Genomic DNA, 24,699 nt, shown 5'->3' on the forward strand with positions numbered 1-24,699 from the left:
ACATCTAAAACGGAGGGCGAAGCAAAGTGAAAAACGTGCCCTGTTGGTAGATTCTCGGCCCAAGGACCAGAGTGGACAGATACGGTGCATTGGCACCTATGATGGTTATACTAGTAGGGTCATGAGTATACTGCGGAAGAATTGGCATCTTCTAACATCAGATGGGGATCTTGCACCAGTATTTGCGAAAAGACCCAGTATTACTTTTGGGACGGGTCCTAACTTAAAAGATCAGCTAGTACGTGATCACAGACCACTTCTCAGTTCCTATGCTTCCTGGCTGATGTTTTGGTCACTTTTGAATGCTGGTGGTGCTTGCACTCTAGTGGTAGCATGTGACAGAGTCTACAATCCACACAAGTGGCTCAGGTAGTGCAGCTCATCCAGAATGGCACATCAATGCGAGATGTGGCAAGCAGGTTTGCTGTGTCTGTCCACGTATTGTCCAGAGCATGGAGGCGCTACCAGGAGACAGGCCAGTACATCAGGAGACTTGGAGGTGGCCGTATGAGGGCAAAAACCCAGCAGCAGGATCGGCACCGCTTCCTCCGCCTTTGTGCAAGGAGGAGCACTGCCAGAGCCCTGCAAAATGGCCTCCAGCAGGCCACAAATGTGCATGTGTCCACTCAAACAGTCATAAACAGACTCCATGAGGGTGGTATGAGGGCCCAACACAGGTGGAGGTTGTGCTTACAGCCAAACACCGTGCAGGTTGTTGGCATCTGCCAAAGAATAAACACCAAAAAAGAGAAAAACCAACCTACTGTAACAAGCAAGTGGGAGTGCACCAACTAAATAGGAACGCCGAAAATGTGTACCAAACAGTGCACACAAAAACATGAAATCATTATAAATCCATATACTTTGTTAGATACAAAAAGTTAAAAATATACATAGAAAGGTGCAGAGTACATAAAAAGGGCACTGAATCACCATGGAAGGGTAGGTATAAGTCATAAAGCAGAAAAATAACATAAATAAATGGCAATACGGGTTGTGAATGCAAGGAAACCTCAGTATAAGACTATGATAAACATAAGTCAATGGAGAAAAAAACGAGGCCCAATGCCTAATCAAGAATGCCAGACCATACCTACCAACCCCAACGATCGTTTCGCTTCTAAAGTGCTTCCTCAGGGGGTGTGACTATCCTATGAAACAGCCTACCTTATATCTGGCCAAACATCCACTCACATGCATCCATCCAGATTGGCACGCTGCCCAGCCAATGACAATACCTCAAATTAACAATCAGATGACGCCCACAGAATGGTAATGGCGCCAGAGTGAAAATGGGCTGGCCAGGAAGACCAAATAACCAATTTCCGGGACGCTAACTGCGTATTTCCGGACAGTAGGTATCACATCAGTTCCGATCATGTGATGCAATGCGGCATAGTTGGCGCATGCGCGCCGCCGGTAAGAGGACATTAAGGTGTGGGTCACGTGTGGGCCAAACACGTGACCCAGACCGATATCGGCAGAGCGCAGGCGCAGCAATGGTCTCAGCGCATAGTGGGACGCGCATTATAGAGACCAGACACGAGTCAAATGATGATGCGGTCACATGGAATGTGCGGCGCGCGTCATGGAACGCCCACTCCGATCACGTGATACCATGGTCACATGATCGGAGGGACAAGGGCGCAGGCGCAATGGTGAAGGAGGCATGAAAAGTAAAGTGAAAAAAAGTGTGAATCAGTGTAAAGTGCTAGAGAGTGTGAGATGAGTGAATGAAGAGAAAAAATGGGTGAACAAGCAGTGAACAAAGAAGAGTGATGCACACAAATGCACAAATGTGTATATTAAATATGTTATAAAAATTGAAAACATTATATATATGTTAAATATGAAAAAATGATTAAATATGATGGATCAAAAAAAAAAAAAAAAAACACTCGTTGAAATATGTGGAAGATGCGATAAAATGTAATTGAATGATGAGGTGCTGCAAATGAGTGTATAAATAGTCTATAGTGTATAAATATACAATGATGGTGTAACCCATACCTAATGCAAAAAAGCGGTATGATGGAAATGAAACTGTGTACAACAGTGCGGGATAAAAATAGTGTAACGTGAATGTGTGAGTGAATGTGTATGTGGAACAATTGAAACATAGAATGACATAAAAATATATGAAAAGTAAAAAAATAAAAAGGTCTGGCAAATCTTGTAGATATAAACATGATGTATTAAATATTAAAATGACATGGGCCTAATACCAATGATTAATAAAATACATAACATTGATAATGACATGTTGATAATGGACGGATGGTAACTTGTTAGCACTGGATGGCAGGATGGATGGAGGCTTAAAGATACAGGAACGAAGGCTGTAAAAAAATTTTTTAAAGGAGAGAAAAGGAGAAAAAAAAAAGAGGAGAAATTAAAATCAAATCTAAAACCGATAAAAACAAAGTGTGAGAGCCGTAACTAGGACAGTCACATTTTAAGGGACCAAGTCAGCTAGCTATATGATGAGTATCCGATATATATGTAATGCCGGAGGGATTAGTGTGACAGGAAATGTCTTACAAAAAAGGAGCAAAACTCAGAGTCATTAAGACCAAGGGGCTGGACAGTTTTAAGTTTAAAAATCCAATGAGCCTCTCTTTGTGCCAATAATTTTTTCCAGTTACCACCTCTCAGCCCAGGGAAAACACGGTCAATACCTCGAAATTGGAGACCGGATGGATCACTTTGATGATGGAGCTTGAAGTGTTGTGGTATAGTTGTTAAGGTAGTGATATCTTCCTCATCTTTGGCCGATAAGATACCCAGGACGTGCTCGCGGATCCTCCTTTTGAATTCTCTTGAGGTGAGCCCTATATAGATTAAACCACAAGGACAGGTAGCATGATATATGACTCCAACAGTATTACAAGAAATGGTATGTGTAATTTTGTATTGTTTCGATCTTTTTGAGTCCCAAAATTGTGTATCAGGAACAACGTTACAACATGCCACACAGGATCCACATGATTTACAGCCCCATTTCGGACCTTTGGAGCCAAATAACCGTTGAGGTACATTGCCCACATGATGACTATGTACCAAGACATCTCGTAGGTTGGTTGCTCTTTTGTAAGTGATAGACGGATGGGGGTTCAGATATAATTTTAAGATCGGATCTACCGTCAATATGTCCCAATGTTTGGACAAAATTTGCAGCACCTCATCATTCAATTACATTTTATCGCATCTTCCACATATTTCAACGAGTGTTTTTTTTTTTGATCCATCATATTTAATCATTTTTTCATATTTAACATATATATAATGTTTTCAATTTTTATAACATATTTAATATACACATTTGTGCATTTGTGTGCATCACTCTTCTTTGTTCACTGCTTGTTCACCCATTTTTTCTCTTCATTCACTCATCTCACACTCTCTAGCACTTTACACTGATTCACACTTTTTTTCACTTTACTTTTCATGCCTCCTTCACCATTGCGCCTGCGCCCTTGTCCCTCCGATCATGTGACCATGGTATCACGTGATCGGAGTGGGCGTTCCATGACGCGCGCCGCACATTCCATGTGACCGCATCATCATTTGACTCGTGTCTGGTCTCTATAATGCGCGTCCCACTATGCGCTGAGACCATTGCTGCGCCTGCGCTCTGCCGATATCGGTCTGGGTCACGTGTTTGGCCCACACGTGACCCACACCTTAATGTCCTCTTACCGGCGGTGCGCATGCGCCAACTATGCCGCATTGCATCACATGATCGGAACTGATCATGTGATACCTACTGTCCGGAAATACGCAGTTAGCGTCCCGGAAATTGGTTATTTGGTCTTCCTGGCCAGCCCATTTTCACTCTGGCGCCATTACCATTCTGTGGGCGTCATCTGATTGTTAATTTGAGGTATTGTCATTGGCTGGGCAGCGTGCCAATCTGGATGGATGCATGTGAGTGGATGTTTGGCCAGATATAAGGTAGGCTGTTTCATAGGATAGTCACACCCCCTGAGGAAGCACTTTAGAAGCGAAACGATCGTTGGGGTTGGTAGGTATGGTCTGGCATTCTTGATTAGGCATTGGGCCTCGTTTTTTTCTCCATTGACTTATGTTTATCATAGTCTTATACTGAGGTTTCCTTGCATTCACAACCCGTATTGCCATTTATTTATGTTATTTTTCTGCTTTATGACTTATACCTACCCTTCCATGGTGATTCAGTGCCCTTTTTATGTACTCTGCACCTTTCTATGTATATTTTTAACTTTTTGTATCTAATAAAGTATATGGATTTATAATGATTTCATGTTTTTGTGTGCACTGTTTGGTACACATTTTCGGCGTTCCTATCTGCCAAAGAATACCAAGATTGGCAAGTTCGCCACTGGCGCCCAGTGCTCTTCGCAGATGAAAGCAGGTAAACGCTGAGCAGATGTGACAGATGTGACAGAGTCTGGAGACGCCATGGAGAACATTCTGCTGCTTGCAACATCCTCCAGCATGACGGTAATGGGTCGGTAATGGTGTGGCATTTGTTTTGGGGGCTGCACAACCCTCCATGTGCTTGCCAGAGGTAGCCTGACTGCCATTAGGTACCGAGATGAGATCCTCAGACCCCTTGTAAGACCATATGCTGGTGCGGTTGGCCCTGGGTTCCTCCTACTGTAAGCCAAAGCTAGACATTATGTGGCTGGAGTTAGTCAGCAGTTCCTCCAAGAGGAAAGCATTGATGCTATGGACTGGCCTGCCTGTTCCGATTGAGTACATCTGGGACATCATGTCTCGCTCCATCCACCAACGCCATGTTGCACCACAGACTGTCCAGGGGTTGGCGGATGCTTTAGTCCAGGTCTAGGAGGACAGCCCTCAGGAGACCATCCGCCACTTGTAGGGAGGTCATACAGGAGCCACCTTATCAGGAGCATGCCCAGGCATTGTAGGCAGGACATACGGGCACGTCTAGGCCACACACACTACTGAGCCTCATTTTGACTTGTTTTAAGGACATTACATCAAAGTTGGATCAGCCTATAGTGTGGATTTCCACTTTGATTTTGAGTGTGACTCCATATCCAGACCACCATGGGTTAATACATTTTATTTACTTTGATAATTTTTGTGTGATTTTGTTGTCAGCACATTCAACTATGTAAAGACGAAAGTATTTCACACGATTAGTTCATTCATTCAGATCTAGCATGGGTTATCTTAGTGTTACCTTTATTTTTTTTGAGCTGTGTATATTGGCAAGACAATGCAAGAACTTAGACGGAGGATGTCCCAACATCTAAGTACTATAAGGTCAAAACAAGATACTCCTATTTCCTGTCATATGCAATTGATGCATCATGGAAATTTACAAGATCTGAAATTTGTTGGTCTGTGCCAAATGTCTCTGAGTCCACATGATACAGTAATGTACTCCTGTTGAGGAAAGAGGCCAGATGGATCCACAGATTAAAGTCGATGGCACCATCTGGCCTCAATGAAGATTTCTCCTTTGCACCGTTCTTATGATCCCCCCCCCCCCCTTAAATATCATTGAATGTTTTGGTGTCTTTGCCTCTCTTCTGAATTATAAATGGTAATATGTTATATATAGAATATGGTCATGATATATACAGTGACTCCACTCCCAACAGATTGCAAATAATAAAAACATTTTTTTTTTGTAATATGTATAGTGACTTACCTAGGGGTTTCATCTGGACACTTCCTCTCTATGGGGACTCAAGATTAAGTTATAATATTTGTCTGATCGAGATATATATTATATATATAATCTAAAACATTAATATTATCTGGACAATTTCATATACATGCCTGGATCTATGTTCCAGATATGTAGCACAGTCATATACATTTAAGTTATGTCTGTGTGATGTCCCAGTACAGGTACACATTCCTGTACTACCTGTAGGCCGTCAGGTTGAGTCCCTCAGTGACCTGGGGGCTCTCCTGCAGGGACTTCCCTTGTTCTTCTGTTAATTCAGTAAAGGTACATACACCAACTTTAAGAGCATAGACAGGATCCGTATGTCTAGATAGTATACAGGGCCTGTGGAGGACTCAAGGACCTGTGAGTAAGCCTGTCACATTATGTTATGCAGTTATATGATTTGTTGCAACATGTACTCCCAAAGAGCACCAGCTTTAACCTATGACCCACACCTATGACCAATGGGCTATAGTCCAGCCCCCCACTATATAAAGGGGTGGCCATCTTTAATTCCCTCTCTTTCAGTTATGTGCTCATAGCTGTAACATCTAAGTCTTTGCTGAAGCAGCTAACAGAGATCTCAGGGCAAGTGTTCAGCATCTGGAGGCCACAAAGCTACATGTCTCTCCAGTAAGTCTACAAGTCTATGTCTGCTGTCACTGAAGTTAGTCAAGTCCTGCACATAGTACAAGTCAAGTCTCAATACAAGTCAAGTTTATTACAAGTATTGGTCCAGCAAGCTGCGAGGTCCTCTGGGTACTAGTCACCTCTCTGGGAATTCTGGCCATAGCGGTAAAGATAATTACACCTGTCTTCTATTCAGTAAAGCCTCCGTTTACCCAGAACTGGTTGTGGACTCTTTATTCACTACTAGCCCGTGTGATAGGGGAGAATTTGGGCGTGTGGTGTTCCGGAACCCGAAAACCACACTGGCGTCACAAACACATAGGGGTTAATACCATCCGACCCCCGGGATTAATAACATCTGATCCCAACACTCATCACCGCAACACCCGTGGCCCTGCCACTCACCACAGTGGCACACCACATCTGTGTATGCACATGAGTGATTTGCACCTATATTTATATATACTGTGTTTTTAGCATTGGCTGTGACTGCGTGTCTATTTGGTACATTTTGGTAGGTGCGCATCTATGAGAGGCTCAGTAGTATTCCGGCGCTTGCGAGGTATAGCGCTCTAGGGATTGGAGTGAGTTTAAGTCTGCGGTCATGCTCATAGTCTTCTGACATGCGCATGGAAACATTTGCCGTTAGATATTAGTTAAAGTCCGCGGACATGATCGGCTCAGATGGATTACAAAACAGTATACTACGGATCGTAAACGATGGATGCGCAATTCCAATTGGATGTCAGCAATGGGATAACCTTTAACCCCTAAGTTCCAGAAGTACCATAGGTAAGTTGTTAAAAGGTCTGGGATAGGCAGTCCTTAACGGGATGCCCACTGATGACATTAGACAGTAGTCTATACATAACATGTAGAGGGGGGCGTATTATCATGTGTTTTTAAACGCAGTCATCACAGCTTATTACATTGAAGTACTGCAGACCCCAATGAATACTTTCTCAATCTGACATTGTGTCAATCTATTATTATACTGATATATGACTGTGATGACAGCAAAGTTTTAAATCATTTTTGTGTCACTGTATTCAGTATTATCTATATATATATAAAAAAAAAGAGAAGACCTGACTCACTGACTCAGCAACACCCAGCCTAAATCCTTGGACCTAGAAAGCTTTAAGAATTAAGAATTTTTTCACAGGTGTTTTTTTTAAGACGTAGACAAGGAATAAGAAAGGATTTTTCGAAATTCAACCCTTAAGGGGGTGAAAAAGTGGTTGAAAGTTTGTAAGGAAGTCCTTCATTTTTTAAGCTAGAAGCTGTATGTGTGTATGTTCCAGCATCATGTCCAAACGGCTGAACATATTAACATGAATCTTGGCACACATGTTACTTATATGTCAACAACTAACATAGGATAGTTAATTTAAAGCTTACTCACCCCCATTTGCCAGGGTCAATGTTTTTGTTTAAAGTCCCATGCAAATCAATGGGAAATGTATGTTCCCACATAACTTCCGTACGGCTGGAGATATTTCAATACCTGCTACACATATTACGGGCCGGGATATGAGGTCGTGATAGGAGGTCGAGAAAGTCGGTTGAGATAGGAGGTCAGGATAGGAGGTTGGGATAGGAGGTCGAGATAGGAGGACGGGATAGGAGGTCGGGATAGGAGGTCGGGATAGGTTGTCGGGATAAGAGGTCGAGATAGGAGGTCAAGATAGGAGGACAGGATAGGAGGTCGGGATATGGGGTTGGGATATGACAACAATATATGAGGATGGGATATGAAGTCAAAAGCTTCCTCCTTTGATTTTCTTCCCAAACAAGGAAAAGGAAGGAAAAACCGAGCACTGTGGTCAGACAGAAAAGAACAACTCAACTTCCTCTGGAGCATACAACAGATGATAAATACTGGAAGGATTAAGATTTTATAAAAGAAGTAATTTACAAATCTGTATAACTTTCTGGCACCAGTTGATTTAAAAAAAATGTTTCTTTCGGAGTACTCCTTTAATAATTAATTTTTTTCCACAGCTACTTATACTGTCCCGTTCTTTATAGTTTCCACATCGGAAAACAATTTGTTCTCAAAATATGTGTAAGAAGGGTCACGCTGACACATACAGTAATGGTATGTTCTTCCTTTTTACTTTTACAATGGTTTTACTATGTGTAGTGAAAACTGAAAGGGTTTTCCAGACTTTATGATTGATGGCTCTCCAAGCTTCTATTTACTTACCCTGATGACACACTCCCTTAGCTTTACTGATGTTCTATCACTGAGACTGCAGTGTGTTCAGGACATCAGAGCAGTGAGAGCGCATCATGGGAAGTAGATTTTTTTCATTTAAATCAGAGAATCCCTTTAACTATGATTAACACCTCAGCACATGGCCACATTCATAACAGCATTCTCTTGTGTCAAAATCTCTCCTGCTTTTGGATCCTTTCATATGTGAGTTCTGTGTTCTGTTCTGCTCACACACCTCAACTACTATTACAGCTTATAACAGTTTAGGCCCCATGCACACAACGGAATTTCCAGCCACTAAAAAATCTGGACGGGCATTCCACAGGCAGCAGGCGCCAGCTGGCGCTAGGACCGCTCAGAAATGCTCCCTATCCTTCGACAACAACGCATTTTGTAGATTACGACCTCCTATGACACAAAGATTTATAACAGGATTGATATTCCTGGAGGGATACACCAAACGGAAAAGGATTTGGGTAAACTAAAGGAATGGTCAGAACTCTGGCAACTAAAGTTTAATGTGGGCAAGTGCAAGATAATGCACCTGGGATGTAAAAACCATCAGGCAAAGTATAGACTATGATACAGTCTTATCATCAGTATATAAGGAAAGGGATTTAGGGGTCATTATTTTAGGAGACTTAAAGAGGTACTCAACTTGACAGCCTTCCGGCTTCATTCGGAACATTTAGTTCTAAACACTGTGCGTGCGCCGCGGGGGTCGGCCACGTCTCCTTTTGCCTTCAGGCCACACCCCCTCATTGCAAATCTATGGAAGGGGGTGTGTCGACCGTCACGTAGAGACCTAACTTGGAGTATTGTGCGCAGTACTGGAGGCTGTATCTCCAAAAGGATATAGATACTCTAGAGAGAGTTCCGAGAAGAGCTACTAAACTAGTACATGGATTGCAGGATAAAACTTACCAGGAAAGGTTAAAGGACCTTAACATGTATAGCTTGGAAGAAAGAAGAGACAGAGGGGATATGATAGAGACTTTTAAATATATAAAGGGAATCAACACGATAAAGGAGAAGATATTTAATGAAGGAAAAACTACCACAAGAGGACATAGTTTTATATTAGAGGGGCAAAGGTTTCTGCAGTGATATCAGGAAGTATTACTTTACTGAGAGAGTAGTGGATGCATAGAATAGCCTTCCTGCAGAAGTGGTCTCTGCAAATATAGTGAAGGAGTTTAATCATGCGTGGGATAAGCATAAGGCTATCCTTCATTTAAGATAGAGATTAGGTATATAAGGCTCTCCTTCATATAAGGTAGAGACAAGGATGATTCATAAGTATTCAGATTTTTGGGCAGACTAGATGGGCCAAATGGCTCTTTTCTGCCACCACATTCTATGTTTCTATAGCTGCCCATGCCCTTTCAAAATTGGTTGCTGAATATTAATATGCCATTTCTCCTAATTCCCCCATACACATGCACTCATGTGTCTCAGTGGGCAGAAGGGAATAAGCAGCTAAAAGATATCATTTGAGAACAAAAGATCCCCATCCTTTTTTCCTCCTAACTTTTGATAAACAAATGTCAGCCAAATATCTAATATGCATTAAAGAGGTCTTCAAGTCCTTTAGAAAAAAAAATGCTTCTAGCCCCCGCATCTCCATTTGCCTCTTTCCGACTCCTTGATCTTCTCTGTTCTTCCTGCTTCTGAGATGAGACCTCGGAGCAGGAGCTCCAGCCCAGCCAATCACTGACCATAGCAGTGTCCTGTTTTGGCCAATAATTGGCTGATTATGCAGCTCCTGCTCTGCTTGTCTCAGAAGCAGGAAAGAGAGAGAGAAGATTGAGATTGGGGGACTGGACTGAAGTAAACTGGAACTGTGGGGGCAACCAGCGAGCAACCGGGGATAGATAAGTATGGTGGGCTTTTTTCTATTTTACCCTCGCCACAGCAGCATATTTGTATTATTTTATTTTTTTAAGGCCAGAATACCCCTTTAAACGGTTTGCCTGTCTTCAGGAAATCTTGGGGGTTGGGGCCTTAAATGGTTATATAAATTAGACTATGTTCATACCGGGTTAAAGAAATTTGAGCTGATTTTTTATTTTTTAAAGTTTTTGTGTGCTAATTTTTAACTGAGATCAGCAGAAAAATGCACATAAAAATATGCCTGTATTTTTATGCAATGTGACTGTGGCCTAAGGGTTATTTAACACACAGAATCCATTGCGGATTATTGTAAGTTGTAAAATCTGCAATTGTAGAACCACAATTTTAAATCTGCAGCAGATCCTGTGTGTGTGGGAAGACACTGTAAGGGGAGGCTAACAGGAAGCGTATATGCAGTGTATTTCATGCTGCACAAAATCCATTGCACTGCAGGAAATATGTTGTATATTCTTCTAAGAACAGACACACAGGGCTACACAGTGACACCATTGTGTGTGCAGTGAGGTTTGGAGGCTGGGCCAGTGCGCTGACATGATGTACTGGCCCGCCTCCAAACCTTTTTGTGCACAGGACTGCCGCTGGGTAGCCTGTGTGTCTGCTCATAGGAGAATATGCAGCGTATTTCCTGCCGTGCAGCGGATTTTGCACAGCGTGAAACACTGAAACACTACTATATATACGCTTTGTGAGACCCAACCCTAAAGCTAGGATTCCATTAGGCAGTTTTAAAAAATAAAACTCCCACTGCAGTTTTTTAGCGAAAGCCAGAAGTTGATTCATAAGGAACGGGAAATAGAAAGGAAGGAATTATACTTCTTCCTCATGGATCCACTTCTGTCTTTGGCTCAAAAACTGCAGTACAGTTATCCAAAAAAACTGCCAAATGGAAGCCCAGCCTAAGAGTCCCTTATCTTTACCTCCAGTAAGAAAAAGAAAAATCTTTTTGTAATAGTAAAATGTAAATGGCCTTGAAGAAAAATCTCATCGTGAGACTTAAATTTCCCATTGTAACACTGATGGGTGAATAAAAAGCCACTTCAAGTCACTGAATTGGAGTGCTGCATCTCTACATTTTTGGATGTTTTTGTAAATGCAGGTGGTTTGTTGATCTGCAGGTTGAATAACTCTGTTAATACGTGTGTTCCAGGAATTCAGACTGGTCTCTGTGTAGAATTTAACAAAACTTACAAAACGTGTGAAGTCAGAGCATGGTGCCCAGTGGAGTCCAGGAGCACTCCAGAGTAAGTCCTTCAGTCTAATCATCTTCTCTCCTAATAGTAAAATATGACATTTTAGCCACTAGATAGGCTTCACCACTAGCTGCAGTGCCCTCACAATAGTACATTGTATATACTGTACTTGTGGAACTGAAGGAGGCTTTCTGACAATGACATCTTTGTCTCCATGATATCATGAAATGCCAGCAATTTCTTGTTTACATGTTTTAGCATAGACCAAAGGATGAATATGTAACGTTGTCTAAGATTAATATCTGGAAATTACAGTTCTCTTCTCCATAGACGTTGGCCTTTCATTCAAATGAAAACTTTAGAAATACGACATTTGTCTTTGTCACAATCCCTTGAAAGTCCCTCTTGTATACACTAGACCAGAAGATGTACACACTTGTGTGCCTCCATGGATTGAACAGAAGATATGTGCATGTCATTTTCTTTTCACAAAGGAGTGATTTTGTGACAGGAAATAAGACTGGAAAAAAATCATTTTACTCAAAAGGACATTGGGGGAGATTTATCAAAACCTGTGTAGAGGAAGAGTGGTGCAGTTGCCCATAACAACCAATCAGATCGCTTCTTTCATTTTTCACATGCCTCTTAAAAAATGAAAGAAGCAATCTGATTGGTTGCTATGGGCAACTGCACCGCTCTTCCTCTACACAGGTTTTGATAAATCTCCCCCATTGTGATTTTCTTATTTACAACTCTAAAAAACATTCTAAAAACATTAAATATCAGGTATGGGGCGGCTTTTGTGTAACCTTTAATATGTCAATATTTTAGCTTTGTTTCTGTATATGGGTCATAGTCTTTAAAACACAATTTCAATGATTTACCCCTTCACGACCAGGCCAATTTTCATTTTGTCATCTACAGAACCATATAAGGGCATGTTTTTTGCAGTATATCATTTATCCTACTATAATAAATGATCCGTAACCAAAAGAAAATTATTTGTGGGATTAAATGGAAAAAAAAATACATTTTGCTAATTTTGGTTTCGTTTTTATGCAGTGTACTTAACAGTAAGGCTAGGTTCACACTACGGAATCTCCGGACAGAAAATTTCCGCCCGGAGATTCCGAGTGCGGCCAGCGCCGACTGAATCAGTCGGCGCTAGGACCGTGCGGACACTGCAGTCTCCAATAGACTGCAATGTGTTCTGTGAATATTTTCGCCTGAACGCCATTCTTCAGGCGAAAATTTTCAAGCGGATTTTCCACTCACAAATTCCGCTTCACAACTTCTGAAGTGTGAATTTGTGAACGGAATCCCATTCACTATACTATACATTTTAGTAAGCGGAATAAATGCCTGCAATTTCAAAGCAGAATTGCAGGCGGCAATTCCGTAGTGTGAACTTAGCCTAAGGCTACGTTTCCACTTGGTGTTTTTTCTGGCAGTTTTTGGATATCTACCACTGCAGTTTTTGAGCCAAAGTCAGAAGTGGATCCATAAGGGAGGAGAAGTGTAAGTTCTTCCTTTATGTGTCCTATTCCTTTTGAATACACTTTTGGCTTTGGCCCAAAAACTGCAGTGGCAGTATTCCAAAAACTGCCACAAAAAAACCAAGTGGAAACTTATTCTAAAACTGACATGATATTTTTATACTATGAATCAGTATGAATACAGTGATACCCAATTTATATAGCTTTTGGTTTTAGCTACTATTACTGTTTAAAAATTAAATAAACAAATTGTCCATGCTGACACCTATGACTTTTTAATTTTTTTTGTGCTGTATGAGGGCTTATTTTTTCCAAACATTGTGACAAAAATCACATGTTTGCTGAAAGTCAATAGTCAAACATGAAATGCTATACCTAGAACCACTGACTCCAAAACACCAAAAACTAAAAGGCTGTGTATGTGTATTTTATTATTGACCTTAATATAACCTCTCACTGCAGCATATTTGAGAAAAACATGCTGCTGCAAAATGTATGAATCCAGCCTTAGGGTCCGTTCACACGAACGGATTACCTATGGAATGCTGCGGATTTTGTTACCTTAGGTTACGTTCACACAGGATTACCTGCAGATTTTCCGCTGTGTATTTACTGCAGAAAACCCGCAGCGGAATTTGCTACCATTGACTTCAATGGGTCAGCAGAAAATCCACAATAGAGGCAGATTTGCTGATTCTACCATTGACTTCAATGGGTCATTGAAGTCAATGGTAGCAAAATCCGCTGCGTATTTTCCACAGCAGATACACAGTGGAAAATCCGCAGGTAATCCGCCCCATGTGAAAGTACTTTGACTTCAATGGGCAGCAAAATCTACTGAAGCAAATCTGCAGCAGACCTGCAGCTGAAAATACAAACGTATGAACGCACCCTTAAGATTACGTTCAGACGAGCGGATCCACTGCGTATTTTACGCTGCAGAACCGTCGCCAAAGGACCGCTACAAGGTGCCTTTAGATATGCATGCAATATGCCGTTACGTTCAGACTGCAATGTGCTAGTCGCCTGTAGGGGTCCTTCGGCAGCGGATCCGCAGCATAAAATATGCTGTGGATCTGCTCGTCTGAACATACCCTTAAGGTGGGAGCGGATTTTGCCTTTGTAGATTTTCTGCTGACCCATTGAAGTCAATGCGGATTTTCCGCAGGTAATCAACACGTGTGAAAGTACCCTGACGGTGTATTCACACTCACAAGATCCACTGCTGATTTGAAGTTGGGAATCCACAAAAGCAATTCCGTTATTGATATGCCAGCCCAAAATACATATGGATTGCTTTGGAAAAACTGCAAATTTTACAACTTTAAGGCTATTTTTGCACTGAGGTTTTTTTCAGGCATTTTTTGGAAAACTGCAGTTTTTGAGCCAAAACTAGAATTGTATTGCAAAAGGAACCAAAATCTGTAGTGGTGTAAATACACCTTAAGGGTACGTAGGTAAATCATCTGCAGCAGTGGGAAATACGCTGCGTATTCACAGTTGATCATACACACAGGGCTAGCTGGTAACAGCCCTGCGTTTTCAGTGAAGATTGGAGGCAGAGCTGCCAGCATGTCTATGTCCAATCTTCACTGAAAATACAGGGCTGTTGCCGGCTAGCCCTGTGTGTATGATCATCTGAGAATATGCAGCTATTTCCCGCTGCTGCAGATGATTTTGCGCAGCGTGAAATAGAATTTTGTTGCATTTACTTTACTATGATCAGAAAATAATAGTAGAGCAATGCAAAGGATAATGCAGTACTTTATCCCAATACAAATAAATCATATTGTGGGAATTATTTACATGTTAGTCATGTTCCAGTTAAATATTTGTTGCATGGTTCACGCATGTAATCAAAGCCAGGTAAAAATTGGATCCAAAGTGTATAGATATACGAATTATTTTCAGGTACCCCTTATCATGCCGCTGCTTGTCATACATAAATATTGCATAAAACTTCTTGCAACACAGTGAAAATACTTTTACATTTTCAATTATAAGAAACACATTAACATGAAACCATTGTAATGTTATGCTTAACAGATATGTTGTATACAATCATGTCTCATTTGTTCACATTTAGACCTGCCATTTTGGCAAGTGCGGAAAATTTCACAGTTTTAATAAAGAACACAATTCATTTTGCTACTTTTGGTTTTACAAGGTAAGTCAAAGTTGGCAAAGAAAGACAGCGGTTAACCTTATGGGTTTTTGAACTCTTTTATGTTTATTTATAAGTCTATGGCTGGGTTCACACTAATTTTAGCCATCCGGGAGGGAAATTTCAAAACCCGCCACTGTCGTGTCCCTGCCAGACCTGTGCTGCATCTCATTAATTTAAATAAGCCGACCGGAGTCAGATAGTGACTCCGGTCGGCTAATTTTTGCACCTTATCCGGTTTTGCGGCCAGACTGGAAACCATGGTATGCCGCTGTTTTAAGTCTGGCAATAAAACAGATGCAGTGCAAAAATGAGCCGATCAAGGTCACTATCTGACTCTGGACGGCCCATCTTAATGAGATGCGGCGCCGGTCAGGTAGGGATATGGTAGCGGACGGTTTGTAATTTCCCCACTGGATCCAGCAGCCGGATTGCTGAAACGTAGTGTGAATGCACCCTTAGTTGGATTATGACTAAATGGGGCTCTAAGCAGGTTTACAGTTTCAAGTTGATACAGTTGCATATATCCAGATTTCCATTCAGTCTTTTTGCTATATGCTATTATGTTAACTATAGCTATGAGGAGCTAGTCAAGGGCATTTATAGACTCCTAAAATATATGGGGATACCATGAGGTTCAATGCGAACAGTGGTAGGCAGGGTAGGCAGAAATCCAGTGTGCAGTGATAACTAACTGAATTTGGGGATTCATTTTGAAAGGGAAACCGACAGGAGGATCACCCACACTAACCTTAAAGGGGTACTCCTCTGAAAAACATCTTATCCCCTATCCAAAGGGTAGGGGATAAGATGTCTGATCGTGGGGGTCCCGCAAAACTCAGGGCCGGCGTCCAGGACACAGAAGCTTGAAGCTTCTGCGTTTCGTGACATCACGACACGCTCCCCCCATTCATGTCTATGGGAGGGGGCATGACGGCTGTAGTCGCCAGTCATCCAGCACAAAGCGGAGTTCACTACGTGCACGGATGACTGGGGTGCCGCACCGGAGATCACGGGGGTCCCACCTTTGGATAAGGGATAACCCCTTTAATATACATGTTATAGTGTGGGTGATCCTCTTTCTAAAAATGTGTTTCTTATCCAAATCAGTCCAGCCATTCTGATATCTAGCAAAATGTATATGTGCTAATTTTGGGAAACTAGCAATGGGGGTGTTTCTATCAGGGCTGTGGAGTCGGTAAATAAATGTTCCGACTCCGGAGTTTTCTATACTTCCGACTTCGAGTCCTCTGTATTAATATGCGAATGTATTTTATACATTCCTTGAAGGAAAGAAAGGCAGCATACATGTCATTACCACAGGACTACTGGCTGGGAAGCCAACAGTCGACTGTATTGAATAGTTTGTTTGCTGATCTGCTGCTGAAGATAGGGCAGTGGGATGATCCAGGAAGGGGCATTTATTATAAAACATGATTTCCCTAGTAGAATCACATGTTTAATCGTCATGTTTAAAGTTTAAAGGGGTACTCCGCCCCTAGACATCTTATCCCCTATCCAAAGAATCGGGCGACCCCCGGGATTGCCGCTGCGGCACCACGCTTTCATTACTACACAGAGCGAGTTCGCTCTGTGCGTAATGACGGGCGATACAGGGGACGGAGCAGCATGATGTCATGGCTCCGCCCCTCGTGACATCACGGCCCGCCCCCTTAATGCAAGTCTATGGCAACCGCCACGCCCCCTCCCATAGACTTTTATTGAGGGGGCTGGCTGTTACATCACGAGGGGCGAAGCCGTGATGTAACGATGCTCTGGCCCCTGTATCGCCTGTCATTACGCACAGAGCGAACTCGCTCTGTGCAGTAATGATAGTGTGGTGCCGCAGCGGCAATCCCGGGGGTCCCCAGTAGTGGGACCCCGGCGATCTGACATCTTATCCCCTATCCTTTGAATAGGGGATAAGATGTCTAGGGGTGGAGTACCCCTTTATGCTAACAATCGAGTTTACAAGTTTGTATAGCCTTAACTGAATGGCAGGAGTTTATCCAATGGTTTACAGCTTCAGTCTTAAACTATTGACCCGCCATTCCCTTCACTTATACAAGTGTCTCTAGTCCTGCAAAAAACATATTTACTTAATCCCTTATCAGTGAGAGGCTAGGTTACCCATGGGTTCCCTGTAACAGCAGAACACAACACTATGGAAAGTATTGCCGCTCCTAATTGTGCGTTGCGTGCCATATAGTAAAGCACATGAAAAGCTTCTTCACGGTCACTTAATGTGTTCGTTTTGCGGTTACATGAGGCACTGCATGCATTGGTCTTTATTCTTACAGTAGAGAAGTCATTAATTATTACTTTTTGTGAATTGGGACATTTAAACTTGCTTTTTTTTTTATTTATTCCAATCAAAATTTAGTAGGAGTCTGAGTCGGTGCATTGTTTGCCGACTCCGACTCCAGGTACCCAAAATTTAGTCCGACTCCTCGACTCCGACTCCACAGGCCTGGTTTCTATTCTGCTTTTAGAAATAGTAACGTTTTTATCTCCTGGCCATTCAGTCTGCAGGTGACCCCCCCCCCTGTCAGTTTTTCTTTAGTATCCTATGAACTGTACTTCTCAATTACTTTACTCAGCACTCAGATCTGTCACTACATGGCAGAGTATTTTTATTCTCTGCCTAGAGCACCAACACATGTTGTACTGTCCCTGGTTCTACACCAAGTTTACGCTGAACTAGTTTTTTGCATGGTCAAAGAATGATCACAATTTACTTACAATAAACAGGAGATGACATTGGTGAAATTTCTGTGAGACGTTACATAGAGCACTGAAACCCCTTTGTCACACAGCATTCTATTAAGCCATTTATAATTTCTTTAAATTAGTAGTGATCCATCAACAGAAAAGACCAAGTTTATATTCTTACACAATGCTATTATCATTAATTATTATCATTACTGTTACATGCATATGTGTATTCAGTTTTTTATTTTCCTTCCACTCTAGGAAGAACATCCTTCCAGAATACAATGTAACCTGCAAGTATAACAAAGTGACAGCTCCTCGATGCCCCATATTCAGACTTGGTGATATTTTATCGGAAGCTGGAGAGACATTTTCCCAAGTTGCAATTTTGGTATATTCTGTTGATATTAGAATCTTGCTTTCGCTATTATAGTAAAAAGAAAGCAAAATGTTACCGTTAGTCTATGTTCACACGGCAAAGTACACACAGCAGAGCACTAGCATAACATGCTGGCACTAGGACTGCTGTGGAATGCGCTGTCGCATAGACGGCAATGCATTCCGTGCATTGTCTGCAGAAAGAATATACATGTTTATTCTTTCTGTGGGCACTGGAGTTGTACGCTAGATGTTTCTGGCACAGAAATTCTGCTGTGTGAACAGCCCAGCATAACTCCATTAAAATCAATGGGACTCTGCTTCTGAAGAATCTCAGTGTGGAATTTCGATGCGGAATTCCACACAGAAATTCTGCCGTGTGAACATAGCCTTATGCTCCCAGTGGAGTTGTTTCTTTTATTAGTAAAACTTTTTCTGATGGGTTCAAATACTTTGCAGTCATCAGTATTATAAAACAAAAGAGAGTGAGGAGACAAGTGACCCAGCAGCGAAAAAGATTAAAAGCTAAGGTTGCCAACAGAACCAACTCTATGGCAGACATTTATCAAGCCACAAAAGCGGCGCAATCCCTATAAAGTACACATTATTGTTTAGAGATAGTGATGTTTGCTCAAAACCTGCAATTTCTGCTAAAAAAAATGTGAGACTGCAGAGGATTTACATTGGGGCTCGAGGTCAAGCCCCTGGCAAAGCCAGGCTGGTCTGGTGAAACGTCGGGGAGGTTAACAACCAGTTTTAATTAGCAGCGTCTGTGATTTGTGGGGACGATTAATAGAAGAGCAGTTCATGGATACACATATAAGTGGCCAATAATAGACCAATAATAAGACCTTCACTCCCTTATTTATCTGTGTTTTTAATGCATCACTGGCACTAGTGCATTTTTTGGTATAGCACATATACTTAAATAACAATAATAAAAGTGTGTTTTTAGGGGAGTTCTTAGTTGGGCTTTACCCGGTTTGGGGGTCACCCCCAAAAGATTGTTTATAAATTGTTATGCCCTGGAACCCTCTGGGGATTTTGGTAGATTGTATTTATGCACTAGGCACAATGGAAGCCACAGAGCAGCTGGATTTTGATAGGTATGCACCACTTAAATCCAGTGGACCAATAATGGGCAGAGCGCATTTCACTTCAGTACATTTTCAGTAAAGAGGCTGTATGGCAGCATATGGAGACTGTGCAGGCCATACACCTGTGTGTGTATGTGAGAGGGGGGGGGGGGGGTTGTATGATAAATATGGTGTTCAGTATGTACATCATATATATATTTTTTTATAATACGCCTGAATATTTGTGAAGCCAATTGTAACACTCACGTTTCAGAAGACAGGAACCCCGGTGGGTGTGGATCTGGACCTGTGTGACAGATGACTCGGAGTGTACCAGGGAGCGGAGTCTAAGGTGCCGCTGGTTTTCACCAGAGTCTGCTGCAAAGCTGGATGGACTTGCAGCGGCAGGCGGCACCCAGGTCGCTACCCCTGTTACAGCTTGACCACACAGGCAGCTGAGGAGATGCGAGGCACAGAAAGGATAAGACAGCTCGTAATCAGGATAGCAGAAGGTTAAGGCAGGTGGCACAGTAGCATAGACAGGAATGTAGCAAATGGTCAGTAGGCAGGTGGCAAGGAGCAAGGTCAGGTCATGGAGCAAAGGATCAGATACACAGCAAGGCAATAACAGGAATGCTTTCTCTCAGGCTCAAGGCAACAAAGATCTGGCAGGGAGGTGAGGAGGGTGGAGGAATTTATCAATGAACCACAGGTGAATTACACTAATGAGCGCACTGGCCCTTTAAATCTTAAAGCTCCGGCACGCGCGTAGAGGCAGAGGCGGGGGCAGGAGAAGCACCAGGTGAGTGATGGACTGGGGCTCGCATGCAGTCGCGTCACGCGAGGCGAGTCCCAGCCCCGACGGCAGCAGCAGGTAACGGGACCATGCGCTCACAGCCAGTGTGTGTGGCCGGAGCACACAACGCAACACCAATATTTAATCTCCTCTAGAATTTTTTATATTCTTCTCTACTTATCTCCCTAGGGTGGCATAATGGGCATTGAAATTCATTGGAATTGTGATCTAGATCCTTGGGCATTTAGTTGCCATCCACAATACAACTTTCGACGTTTGGATGATAAAGCTGTGGATGAAAGTTTGTTTCCTGGTTTAAGTTTCAGGTAAGGTGACAAAAAGTAAGAATGTATTTATGTGTAGCTATACTGCTATATAGAAATGCCTTGTTCACACAGGACAGTGTTGGGGCAATTTTGTTTTTATTTTACAAAAACAAGAAAGAGATCTGAATAAGATAAAAATTGTATTTCCTTTAAGTTTTTCCAGGTTTCTCTCTCTTCCGGTTTTAACTGGTGACATATTTCTCATATCACTTTAATGTCTGGTTGTCAGGTTGTCAGGAGTCTGACAGCTGTGACCCCGGCCGAATATTAGTGCAAAGTGGCATCTTCACAGGGCTAACCCATCATAATGTTGTGGTGTTTTTACCAGTTTTTTTTTCTGAAGAGTCCTGTGTCCAGATGTTAGTCAGAAAATATAACATGCTCTGTAAATTATGCCTTTTTGCAGTGTTTTTTTTTTCCCACTTTGGATGTGTCTTTTTTGGGTCAGTGGTATTTTTTCCAAACACATCACACTCTGGGTGTTATACAGTTATTTGTGGTATTTATTTACCATGCATTTATCATGCCTCCATTGCTTTTTTCTGCTTAAAGAATACCTGTCATGAAATAAATGTTCAATATGTTTGACATTAACGCTTTCCTAACAAGTTCCTAAATGTATTCTATTAAAAATATACCGTATATACTCGAGTATAGGCCGAGTTTTTCAGCACGATTTTTCGTGCTGAAAACACCCCCCTCGGCTTATACTCGAGTGAACTCCCCCACCCGCAGTGGTCTTCAACCTGCGGACCTCCAGAGGTTTCAAAACTACAACTCCCAGCAAGCCCGGGCAGCCATCGGCTGTCCGGGCTTGCTGGGAGTTGTAGTTTTGAAACCTCCGGAGGTCCGCAGGTTGAAGACCACTGCGGCCTTCAACATCATCCAGCCCCCTCTCACCCCCCTTTAGTTCTGAGTACTCACCTCCGCTCGGCGCTGGTCCGGTCCTGCAGGGCTGTCCGGTGAGGAGGTGGTCCGGTGGGATACTGGTTCCGGGCTGCTATCTTCACCGGGGAGGCCTCTTCTAAGCGCTACGGGCCCGGCCTCAGAATAGTCACGTTGCCGTGACAACGACGCAGAGGTGCGTTCAGTGCCAACGTAATTCTGCGTCATTGTCAAGGCAACGGCTCTATTCCGGGCCGGAAGCACGGAGAAGAGGCGCCCCCGGTGAAGATAGCAGCCCGGACCACCTCCCCACCGGACCACCTCCTCTCCGGACAGCCCTGCAGGACCGGACCAGCGCCGAGCGGAGGTGAGTACTCAGAACTAAAGGGGTGAGAGGGGGGCTGGATGATGTTGAAGGCCGCAGTGGTCTTCAACCTGCGGACCTCCGGAGGTTTCAAAACTACAACTCCCAGCAAGCCCGGACAGCCGATGGCTGCCCGGGCTTGCTGGGAGTTGTAGTTTTGAAACCTCTGGAGGTCCGCAGGTTGAAGACCACTGAGGGCGAATGATGAGAAGAGGATGATGAAGGGGGCGGTGTGGGGATGATGAAGGGGGGGGGGTGTGGGATGATAAGGGGATGATGAAGGGGGGATGTGTGGGATCATAAGGGGATGATGAAGGGGGGATGTGCGGGATGATAAGGGGATGATGAAGGGGGGATGTGTGGGATGATAAGGGGATGATGAAGGGGGGATGTGTGGGATGATGACAAGGGGATGATGATGAGGATGTTAATGACGGGTCTGGATGATGACAGGGGGGGGATGAGGTATTTCCCACCCTAGGCTTATACTCGAGTCAATAACTTTTCCTGGGATTTTGGGTTGAAATTAGGGGTCTCGGCTTATACTCGGGTCGGCTTATACTCGAGTATATACGGTATATATATTTCCATGTTAAAATACATTTTGTAATAACCACCACTAGGGGTCTCCCTACGTGTCCCGGCCGCTAGTCTGTTATAGATTTCGGACTCATGCTGGGCTGGCATGAGTCCGAAATCTCAGACTGCAGCCGGGACAATTGACCAGCACAGCGCTTCTCCCTGCCTGTCAATCAGACAGGCGGGAGCGAGCGCTGTGCCCCCAGCAGCTGCGGACATGGCCCGCCGGCTGGAGACAGATGACAGAGTTGTGTGTAAGAAGATCTCACCTTCTCCCGGCTGGCCGGCCAGTAGCTGCAAGCTCGCTGCTCTCCTCGGTCCAGCATAAAGTGAGGGCGGAAGCATTCCTCCCCAGCAGGCTTCAGTGAAGTAGCGCCTGCTGGGGCACGCTCCCTTCCTCCCCTCGCACACTGCAGAATCCTGAGCTGCCGAACAGGACAGCTGAAAGGTAGTTATTGGGGGTTTGAAGCAGAAATAATGAGAGGGATAGAGTTAGTGAGTGTCAGGAACAGATGTGGGGGTTGGGGGGGGGGGCTTAGGGACAGTTTAGTTGATGATAGGTACTCCTTAAGAGTCTATTCACATGTACAGTATCCTGCACATATTTGATGCATATGATTTGAAGCTGTGTTCAATCATTTAATTTACATTAAAATCTGCAGATTTAAATCATGTGCATCAGATATGTACATGTGAATAGACCCTAAAACACAGTTTTAATTAAAGGAGAACTCCAGCCAAATGAAATTACCTTTATATAGCTGCATATGATAAAGTTATATAACTTTGCAATGTGAAGTGTAATCTTTGCTAAGCACATACTCTGTTTCTCTCAGCTTTTCCTCAAGGCAGGAAGTCCAGGAGATCTGATCACACTGATGACTAGTGTCTACTCCTGTAGACAACACTTCACTCTACTTTCTCCTTAGTTCAGAGAGCTGAAAGTTTCAGTGTGCTATGTTTAAGTGTCCCTGATTGGCTGGACGGCAACACCCCCCTCTCCCTGCTGTCTCTTTCAGCAGCCCCTCCCTGCAGCTTACACAGAAAGCAAGCCCAGGAGGGGATATTTATCAAAACCTGTGCAGAGGAAAAGTTGCCCATAGCAACCAATCAGATCGCTTCTTTCATTTTGCAGAGGCCTTGTTAAAAATGAAAGAAGCAATCTGATTGGTTTCTATGGGCAACTGGGCAACTTTTCCTCTGGACAGGTTTTGATAAATCTCCCCCAGTGTTTATAGTTTTTTGCTCACTCAGCAGGATTTTATAGGGGTCTGATTGTGAAACAAATCAGCTGTTACATTATGCACTCCGGCCGCACACGCTGGCCGTGAGTGCATGGTCCCGTTACCTGCTGCTGCCGGCAGGGCTGGGACTCGCATCGCGGGACGTGCCCGCAAGTGAGCCCCAGTCCATCACTCACCTGAAGCTTCTCCTGCCCAAGCCTCTGCCTCACTGCTCCAGCGCGCGTGTCCCCGTCCCCTTGGGCACACGCATGCCGGATCTTTAAGATTTAAAGGGCCAGTGCGCTCATTAGTGTGAGTCACCTGTGGCTCATTTATGTATTCCTCCACCCTCCTCACTCCCCTGCCAGATCTTTGTTGCCTTGAGCCTGAGAGAAAGCATTGCTGTTTCTGCCTTGCCGTGTATCTGATCCTTCGCTTTGTGACCCGACCTTGCTTCTCTGCCGTCTGCCTATTGACCTGTGGCTACGTCTTGACTACAAAACTGTGCCACCTGCCCTCACCTTCTGCTATCCAGACTACGAGCTGCCTTATCACTCCTGTGCCTCGCATCTCCTCAGCCGCCTGTGTGATTGAGCTGTGCCAAGGGTAGCCACCTGGGTGCCGCTGCCGCAGGAAGTCAATCCCGCTTTGCTCTGTTGAAAACCAGTGGCACCTTAGACTCTACTCCCTGGTACGGTTCGAGTCATCTGCCACACAGGTCCAGTGGATCCACATCCACCGGGGTTCCTGTCTTCCTGTCTCCTGAAACGTGAGTGTTACAGATGCCTTGTGGAGTCATGCTGAGCATATATATATATATATATATATATATATATATATATATATATAAAATCTTATTTAACCTCTTAAGGACTTAGGGTGTACCTGCAGGCCCTAAGCGCGGTCCCGGTGTGAAAAACGGGGTCACGCCGTGACCCCGCATCAGACCGGGTCGGTCTCGGCTGCTAACGATAGCCGGAACCCTGGGCTAACAGCGTGCGGCGCCAATCGTTGTGCCGCGCGCTGTTAACCCTTCAGACGCGGCGATCAAAG

At 43.5% G+C, this 24,699-nt stretch overlaps 2 protein-coding genes across 8 annotated transcripts in view; one reads left to right on the forward strand and one right to left on the reverse strand.

The window, feature by feature from the left end:
* The window catches only part of IFT81 (intraflagellar transport 81), a 268,139-nt gene that overhangs the window by 239,973 nt on the left and 3,467 nt on the right, over nucleotides 1-24,699 (reverse strand). The gene's annotated exons all lie outside the window — the stretch shown is intronic.
* P2RX7 (purinergic receptor P2X 7) overlaps nucleotides 1-24,699 on the forward strand; it is a 106,952-nt gene that overhangs the window by 74,300 nt on the left and 7,953 nt on the right. For 6 of the 7 annotated variants that reach the window (XM_056534530.1, XM_056534553.1, XM_056534545.1 and 3 more), the window contains 5 exons: nucleotides 8,354-8,423; nucleotides 11,605-11,698; nucleotides 15,230-15,310; nucleotides 18,281-18,410; nucleotides 20,459-20,595. In XM_056534530.1, the coding sequence (XP_056390505.1) occupies nucleotides 8,354-8,423; nucleotides 11,605-11,698; nucleotides 15,230-15,310; nucleotides 18,281-18,410; nucleotides 20,459-20,595 (512 nt within the window). Of the gene's footprint in view, nucleotides 1-8,326; nucleotides 8,424-11,604; nucleotides 11,699-15,229; nucleotides 15,311-18,280; nucleotides 18,411-20,458; nucleotides 20,596-24,699 lie in introns of all 7 variants that reach the window. The other variant, XM_056534579.1, reaches the window with a different exon arrangement.

Source organism: Hyla sarda, chromosome 1 (genome assembly GCF_029499605.1).
Source record: "Hyla sarda isolate aHylSar1 chromosome 1, aHylSar1.hap1, whole genome shotgun sequence".
Classification (NCBI taxonomy): domain Eukaryota; kingdom Metazoa; phylum Chordata; class Amphibia; order Anura; family Hylidae; genus Hyla; species Hyla sarda.